Source organism: Rutidosis leptorrhynchoides, chromosome 4 (assembly GCF_046630445.1).
Source record: "Rutidosis leptorrhynchoides isolate AG116_Rl617_1_P2 chromosome 4, CSIRO_AGI_Rlap_v1, whole genome shotgun sequence".
Classification (NCBI taxonomy): Eukaryota; Viridiplantae; Streptophyta; class Magnoliopsida; order Asterales; family Asteraceae; genus Rutidosis; species Rutidosis leptorrhynchoides.
Genome location: NC_092336.1, coordinates 614,432,210 through 614,441,515, shown reverse-complemented (window position 1 = coordinate 614,441,515; position 9,306 = coordinate 614,432,210). Strand labels below are relative to the sequence as shown.

The window sequence follows — 9,306 nt, the reverse complement described above, 5'->3', positions numbered from 1 at the left end:
ATATATATATATATATATATATATATATATATATATATATATTAAATCCAAACTCTAATTTTAAAGTTATAAAAATAACAATTTACTTTACTCCTTATCCAAAAAGGGTGCTTAGCTGTGAGTCTTATATATATATATATATATATATATATATATATATATATATATATATATATATATATCGAGTCAATAAAAAGCTTCGATTTATTGGCGACTTCACTGTGTCTTAGAGCTTAAATTGAACTTAAGGCAGGTTTAAAACCCATGAAAATATGATTTTATCATTTTTATTGCGCTCACATTTTATTTATTTATTTAACCTACTTATTGGCCGGAGGTCCATTCGGAAACAATCTCTCTATCCATAGAACATTGAGTAGGAAGAGTTTCTCCACTCTTGGAGTGTTTCATTCTGGATAGAGAAATGATTTGTCTTTATTCTAGAATATGAGAATGATTGTCTATATTCTAACTCCCTCATATCCCAATTTTTTAGGATTGAGCTTTGTTGTTGTAGTTGTTGTTGTTGTTGTTGTTGTTGTTGTTGTTGTTGTTGTTGTATGGGTTAAAGTTAAAAATATGTTATATAATTTCACTTTTGATCCATTGTAGGCTATATACCCCAAATAATCTCACGGTAGGTTATAAAGTACTTTCAAAAAATGTATTCGGGTCAACCAAACATTATCTACTACCGGTTGTACTAGTAATTTAATTACATGACTTTTTTCGTTTCTTTTAAAGATGACATAGAAGAGATATAATTAAGGGTATAAGGTATAAATAGGCTATATAGTTTTTATTTTGTCCCAATGTAGGTTATATAGTTTTTTTGTCTCAATGTAGGGGTTTTAAATAACAATAACAACCATAATCATATTTGGAATGATAACTCATCATTAGGGATAGTAAAGGATCGGGTGAGCCTATATCCATATCCACATATCCATTTGATTTTTAAAATCCATATCCATATTCATTTAAATATAATTCATCCATCCATATTCATATCCCAGTTGGATGAAGCGAATAAATGGGTATCCGTTGGAAGTTACGTTTTCAAAAAAAATATTTTATTATGAACTGAAATCACCAAAGTATTAACAAAGATATGTAATATATGCAAGATATACGAATTTAATATTATTTACATAGTTGTATATTCACAGTCTATATTTTCGATAACATTTTAATAATTAATAGCGTACATATACAATACAAGCATATGTAATGTAAAGCACGTATATTTAAGTAAATATTTATATATCTATATTTATATGCATATATGTATTTCAAGTGGTAAGTGGATATATTCATGGATGACAAATTATCATCCATACCCGATCAACTAATTTTTCACATCATCCATATTCATATCCATTTATCATTCATTTAGATCATCTATATCCATTTAAATATATTGGATCAGATGGATATTCGATGGATCAGACATCCATTGTCATCTCTACTCATCGTCAAGTTGGATGATACGTCATCACCTGTTTTTGTTTGAAGTTAAAAAGTTTAGTGGTTTATATTAATACACATTTTAAAAGTTTACGGTATATAATCTATAGTGAGACAAAAAAGTGGAAATATATGTTATATTTGTAGCTTAACCTTTTTTATTAATGGGTAAACGAATCTTTAGCAAAACCCGGTATCAATTAACATGAACAAAGACTAGCAATTTCATAAACTAACAGCCTCCATTGTCGCTGTAAAACATAAAGTGAGTGTTCAAACTAGCTTATTCCAAATACCACTTTTATTCTTTAATATATTATACAGGGCCGGTCCGGAGAACGCTCACTAGCTTATTCCAAATACCACTTTTATTCTTTAATATATTATTATCTTACATTCTTACTTATTATGAAGTCTTTTATTTTTAAGTGGTCGGTAGCCAATGTCTATATAATCGGTGGCAAACCAACATATTATATCACCCATCACTTGAACTACAACTCGATCAATCGAACCCTCATTTGATCTAAAACTCGATCGATCAAACATGTCTTCAAACAACAAAGCTAATGGTCATGAGATGCATGAGTCGATACCCATCATTGACTACTCTTTACTCACTTCAAACAATGCAGATGTGCGTTCCAAAGCCGTCAAAGATCTTGGTAATGCCTGCAAAGACTGGGGCTGTTACATGGTATGTACATATATAAACTAGCCTTTAATTAAATTAATATTCTGTTACATGTTTCGTTAACACTTACGGAGTAATTAATTAATATCAGTTTTTAAGTCCGCGCTTTTTTTTTTTTTTTTTTTTTTTTTTGTTAGTTGGTGAATCATGGGATTCAAAAGAGTTTGTCCCAAAAGATACTGAATGCATCGAATGAGTTTTTTGATATGGAGAAAGAAGATAAGATTGAATTTGCATCTCGTGATCCTATGAATCCTATCTCATATAGCAACACATTCAATCCTGCTAAAGGAACTATACACTCTGTTTCAAGGCAGGCTCTTCGACTCATTGTTAATCCTGTTTTTCATTGTCCAAACAAACCTCAAGGTTTCAGGTATATATGCTCATTATATTATTACTCGTATAATTATGACGGAACTTGAACCTGACTACAGGTTGGGCGATTGCTCAAATCTAATAAATTTTTCAACAACAAAGGAGTAAAAACTAATATATATAAACTTTATATAGTACTCCGTAATTTATTTTCCAGTGTAATTTTTTCTTTTTCTTGAAATTCAGATGGGTGGGTGGCCCTACCTGTCTACAATATTCCGCCCTACATAACATAATAAGCTACTGAAATTAATATACTAATAATTAGACATAATTAGCTAGTATTAAATTTGGATTTGGATCCAAAGAGAACTACTTAATTAGTTGACTTATTGCTTCTTAATTAATCTTTGATTCGATCGACTACTTGGTTCTTATTATATTGAATGATGAAGTGACGTTGCATCGGAATATGTCAAGAAGACAAAAGTGGTTGGGTTGGAGTTGTTAAAAGGCATATCAGAGAGCTTAGGACTTGAATCATCATACATGAACGAAGAATTAAGTTTGGAGTCAGGGTTTCAGATATTTGCGCTCAACTATTATCCGTTTCTCTCGGATGTTGATCACCAACGAGGGCTAGTGCAACATGCGGATCATAGCTTCTTGACTTTGCTCTATGAAAACGACGTTCCAGGTCTTGAAGTTCTTTGTAACGGGGAATGGATTCTTATGACTGGTGTTCCGGACGCGTTCTTAGTCATTAATGGGGACCATCTTGAGGTAATTAATCATCATATTCATGTCATATATATACACCATTTGTTAAGATGAAATTAAATCTTTAATAGTGGATGAAATGAAATTATGTATACTATATGATTTGATATACAGATTTTTAGCAATGGATTGTACAAGAGAAAGTTTCATCGAGTGATCATGAAGGACGAACGTACGAGAATCTCACTTGTGCGTAGTTTTGGTCCATCGGTTGAGACGATTGTTAGGCCATCGTCTAGGCTTGTTGATGAGAACCACCCTCCTGGTTATCTTCCGAAGAAATTTGGTGAATATGTAGAGGATATGATAAAATTTGCAATGAAAGGGAAGGATGTCTTTGAGGAACTTAGAGTTCATTAGCGACGCTATACAACGACCAATCTTGGCTATACAACAAGGAATATGTCCAATAATGTTTCATTTAATAATGTGTTTGCTTAGTATGAATTTATATTTCGATTATATCTAAATTAAGTAAAGACTTGTTCTATATATAAGATTGATATAATATATAAGGACAATGTTAAATGTAGTCGTTAAAACTATAATATCGTCTTTTTTTTAATATAATTTGATAACAATATTTATTCATGATGAGTTTAAGTTATAAAGTTAGAATTAAAACTATCCTATATGATATGCTTCTTGAGACTATACTTAGCATTATCCAATACATAATATATATAATTCGGCTTCCTTTTACCGCTTAAATGCACGTTCCGGTTTAAAACCACAAAATGTTAATATGGAACCTTCAAAAGGCGAATCAAATGATACATGTTCACCTTAGGTTGACTATTTAGAACTTAGAAGCACGATCTTTCCTAAGTTTGTTCTCATTCTCTACTATAAATAGAGGGACATTCCTCACTTAACAGTGACGAGATAGGCAAATGTCAAAAATTTAATACGGAATAATAATCTAGATATATTGTTGAACCATTTAAACAATTTCTTAATAAAGTATTTCAATCCAAGAGCTATCACGGTCACGAGATCTTTACATGGATAATTCAAAGAACGACAATTTGCATTTTCAGCAACGATATCACAAATAAGTGATATTAGAGTGCAAAGTGCCTATTATGTGTGTTTTTATAAGAAAGAACAATTTTTTTACTTTTTATTTATTATTTTTTTAAGAATAATTTTGTTTCTTTGAAGGGAAAAGTAGTTTAATTCGCTAGAAAAAAAAATGGAGCAACCGAAAATACGTGTTCGATATTTGACAGGAAAAACTATTGGTTCGCAAGTTTTCTTTAAACAGTTGGAGAGACTGCATAATACAACCGGTTGACTGTTTACTACCAGCACCACCATCCATAATTTCCTTTTTGTTTCCCTCTTTCTGTGCATCCTAATCCTAACGACACAATAGTAACACCAATACCCCTTTAATCCTAACTAGATGGAGGTCCGGAGTAGCCCACTCCGTTGGGCCCGATAATCGGGATGAAAAACCGAAAAAAAAAAAAAAAACCCCACTAAAAGACGAAATAGGTGATGTCATGATGACATCACCCGAATACTATTCATTGATGTTGGCTAATATACTTATTGTAAATGTAAATGAAATGCTTAAATACTTTTTATGTTTATCAAAATATTATTACCAACATAAAGAGAAAAAAGAAGAATTTTTCCGATAACTATTAAGATTGTCAATATTACGGCTCTAGTTATTAAGTCGACAGCAAGCGTCGATTTATTGACGACTTGACTGACCCTTAGAGCCTAAAGTAAATTTCAGGCAGGATTTAAAACCCATGAAAATTTGATTTTACCATTTTCATGGCGTCTCAGTTTTATTGATTTTTTAAAAAAAAATTTCCTACTTATTGGCCGGAGGTCCACTCGGAAGCAATCTCTCTATCCGTCGAATAGGGAGAGATGAGATGACTTTCTCTACTTTTGAGAGTGTTTCAACTCTGGGTGGAGAAATGACTTATCTTTATTCTCGAATAGGAGAAGGATTGTCTACTTCTCACCACCCATATACACCATCTATGTGGTATTGAGTTGTGTTGTTGTTGTTATAGTATTAAGATTGTCAATAAAAATAAAATTAATACAAAAAGTGGAGGTACATGAGGTAGTTATTTTTCAACAAGTGGTTTCTTAATAGGGAAATAATAAACGTAGCCTAAGGCTACATTTAAGCATTCATATATAAATTAATGAAAATGATAAACGTAATCCTAAAAGTTACGTTTAAGCATTTCATATATAAACTAGTGAAATGACCTGTGAAATCACGGTTTGTTTAAACGAAACAAGTTAATTACATGTTTTAGGTATTAAGTGAATGTAAATGCTAAAGTCATTTATTTTAATGACCCGTTTGACTAAGAAACTTGTCATTGTTTTCACAAATATATAGAGACATGTATTTTAGCATACATATCTAACGTAATTAATTTCGTAAAAAGACTCCATATTTGAATATTAATAATAAAATATAATAATTATAATTATAATTATTATATTTAAAATAAAAAATAATAACAAATAAATATTAGTAATAATAAATTCCTTTTAATTTTTTTTTAAAAATTAAAATTACAATTTAGGAGAGATTAGTATTTCCTTTTATAAAAGATTTCTTATTATTTTTTAATTAAATTAATATATAATTATGATATCATTATTATAAAAATTAAAGGGTAATTAGCTTAATAATGACATTATCATTTTAGAGCTTTATATGTCTATATAGATTAATTTCATATTCATATTTATACTAATTGTTGCCATGAATAACATTAATATCAAAATTATATAACTAAAGTCGATATTAAAAATTGAATATTTATGTTTTGCCGTTAATTCGACGGAGTTTTAAAACCTAAATATGGTATGCTTAAACGTAACTCTAAGAGCTACGTTTAGCATTCTCTATAAATTAATTCCATATTTATAAATAACCCATGCTATGAATAACACACCAATACAAAATTGTATAAGGGAAGTCAATATTAAAAAAGGAATATGTATGCTTTGTAATTAATTCAATAGAGTTTTAAAACTTAAATATGGTATACTTAAATGCTTAAACATAGCCCATTCTCCTTATACAAGCGTTTCTTGCATGTTATAATCCCTTAATGACAACCTTCATTACAAAAAAGAAAAAAAAAAAATAATCATGAAAGTTCATAATGTCCCTTCGACTTAATTCCAGCCAAACTTTTTTTTTTTTTAATTATTATATTTTATTTTCTCGTCAATATTATTAATTATTATTAACCTTATATACTAAAAGTGGTTAGAAATTGTGTAGTTTTAGTTTTATATACCTTATATACTAAAAGTGGTTAGAAATTGTGTAGTTTTAGTTTTATATACTAAAAGTGGTTAGAAATTGTGTAGTTTTAGTTATAGCTTACTGTAGTTTTGAGTTTATATTCACATTACAAACGGTCCCTCAAATTCACCTATATTTCGTCGACGGTCCCTCAAATTTACACTTTTAAGGGGTAACAAGTGTAAATATACATATACATAATTTAATTAAAATATAAGAAACTAATTTCACCCGAATTTATAACGGGCCCTATCTTCTCGCTGGGTGCGGGTTAAATTTTTCAGAGACCACCGTTCAACTCTGAAAAATCTTACGAACCCAACGGGACTAACTGTACGCGAAACGGACACTTCTCAAAAAACGTTAAACACAACGACAACCCATATTTTTCCGCTCGGCACGAGTTAAATTTTTTCGAAGGCAGCGTCAGACTCGAAATAATTTTATGAACAAAACGATACTAACTACGTTCAAAACGAACACTTTTTAAAAAAACACTAAACACAACGACACCCCGTATCTTCCTGCTCGTAACGAGTTAAATTTTTTCGCCAGCACCATTAGGCTCGAAATAATTTTATCAACAAAACGAAATTAACTACGTTCGAACCGGACAGATTTTAAAAACACTAAAGACGACGACACCAACAACGACGCATAACAGATGGCCCATTTTCACTTTTGTAAATAAAACTGCGTTAAATATGAATACGCCTGCCGAAAGCACCCGCCGCATTGCACGGGCCGGTCCTGACTAGTTTTTCCTATTATCTTAGTTTCATTCTAGCCTACCTTTTGCAACCACATTCGACATAGGATGAACCGCCTAGCATGACTAGGTTCTTAACCACGAAAAATAAAAATAAAAAACACTTTCTTAGCACTGGAGTACATTGTTATCATAGACAAAAATTTTATGTCCAAGTCGGCTCAATCATTTGGCAAATCAAGCCACAATAACATTACGGAAAAGAAGAAAATTAGATGCTCAATCTTTAGGCAATGCAAGCCGCGATGTTATTATAGAAAACGAATATGTAGTCAAGGAATATACAACTAAATTGGCGAATATCAATCTCTTTGTGCAACAAACAAAAAGAAAAAAATATGTTTTATTTTTTTCTTTAATATTATTATTGTTTTCTTCTAAACCGAACTTTCGCGATGTCACCACTCAAACTGCCGAGGAGCATTAGACGATTAGGTCAGGCCCAAGTAGCCTAGGTCATTATAATTAAATTAGGGTTTTAGGGTATAGTTTGTAATCAATAAGTACCTGATCAAACTCATAGTACTTACGGATTTCATTGTTTAACATTGTCCACAACTTAATGCGATCGCGGCAGGATCAAACTCATTCCGATCGTATGAATACAAATATAGCATATTTGACTTCTGTTCAAGGTTCACATTTTCCACAATTGTTTTAGTCAATCTAAAAGAAACAGAGAAACTAATGCCAAAACCACATATTTGGTCCGTATCGGACAAGATTGACATTTATCCCATTAAGTGACCGACCGTTGACAATAGCTAAATGATATTATACAGTTGTGAGCAATTAATTATCTCAAATTACAGTTACAAGAAATGAAGAAATATATTCCTCTTGGATAGCTTGGTGATTAAGACTTGAAAATATCTTTATTGAAGACTCGAATTCAATCCCATTATAGGAGTACAAATATACAATTTTAATGTTCTGCCTTATAAAAAGTTACAAGAAATATTCACATCTACAAGCCAATGAAATGACCAGAGATTTCAGTCTAGATTCTTCAAGAGTGAAAATGAGAGATAATACTCTCACTGATTCGAGCATTCTCAAAAATCCAATAGAAACCAAATTTTCACCAAGAACCGAAACTGAATCCCTATCGGTTCGATTTCGGTTTTTTGGTAATTTAACTCATCCTTACAATAGAAAAGCAAATTGATCTGTATACGAAGTAATTTCTTGAATCGGTAGAGCAAGTAATCTTTTATCGCTGACGGACCAAATGGGTAAAACAAACAATAAAATATCTTAAAAAACCCGAATAATCCTTCTACTAAGATAATTAGATATTTAGATTATTGAATGGATACGACATACACAGAATTGTGCCACCGTTCTTAGCACTAACAGTCCATTACTCGAGTGGTGGGCTTAAAATATTTTAAATAACCTGGATAGCACTAAAGAACCTTTTTAAAAGGAGAGTTGATCCGTACACCATCTTATTTTTTCCATACACCATCAAAACAATTATTTAGACAGTTTTACCCTTCCTTTGAGAAGTTAGGGGGAGTTGGTGGTGAACAAAAGGAATGGTAAAAATGTCCAGAAAATTTATTTAGTGGTGTATGGCAAAATAGAGGTGGTGTACGGATCACCTCCCTTTTAAAATAAGTAAAAACTACTAGTTGTGGAGCCCTCGCTTTGCGCCGGGGGCTCCGTTTTGAATGCGAGTTAAAAAAAAAAGTCTTGATCTATTTTGTAAAAAAAGAATTTTTTTCGACATCTAACATTGAAGGGTTGTTCATTTTGTGAAAATTGCTTCTTTTAGCGTTCGAGTTTTTTTTTTTTTTTTTCTAAAGTTAGTTGATCTATTTTGTAAAAAAGAATGTTTTTGGACATCTTTTGGTAGCCTTTTACGAAAGTTGCGTCTTTTTTCGTTGGAGGAAAAAAAAAAAAATTAGCACAGTAGTAGCCTATGTGAGTCCTACTGTTTGAGCGCAGTGTACAAGTCGGTAAAGCTTG

General features: G+C 31.1%; 1 protein-coding gene across 1 annotated transcript; it reads left to right on the top strand.

The window, feature by feature from the left end:
* The first annotated feature begins 1,918 nt into the window (after positions 1–1,918).
* Positions 1,919–3,856, top strand: LOC139904075 (2-oxoglutarate-dependent dioxygenase 19-like). The gene is made up of 4 exons (XM_071886009.1): positions 1,919–2,164; positions 2,299–2,537; positions 2,935–3,262; positions 3,374–3,856. Exons 1-4 carry the CDS (start codon positions 2,015–2,017, stop codon positions 3,617–3,619), a joined length of 963 nt encoding a protein of 320 aa, XP_071742110.1. The 5' UTR covers positions 1,919–2,014; the 3' UTR covers positions 3,620–3,856.
* The last annotated feature ends 5,450 nt before the right edge of the window (positions 3,857–9,306 follow it).

Excerpts from the sequence above, each read along its gene's own strand:
- LOC139904075 (XM_071886009.1), top strand. The coding sequence starts at position 2,015 with ATGTCTTCAAACAACAAAGCTAATGGTCATGAGATGCATGAGTCGATA. Across the intron at positions 2,165-2,298 it reads AAGACTGGGGCTGTTACATG|TTGGTGAATCATGGGATTCA; the intron begins GTATGTACATAT and ends TTTTTTTGTTAG. Across the intron at positions 2,538-2,934 it reads AACAAACCTCAAGGTTTCAG|TGACGTTGCATCGGAATATG; the intron begins GTATATATGCTC and ends TGAATGATGAAG.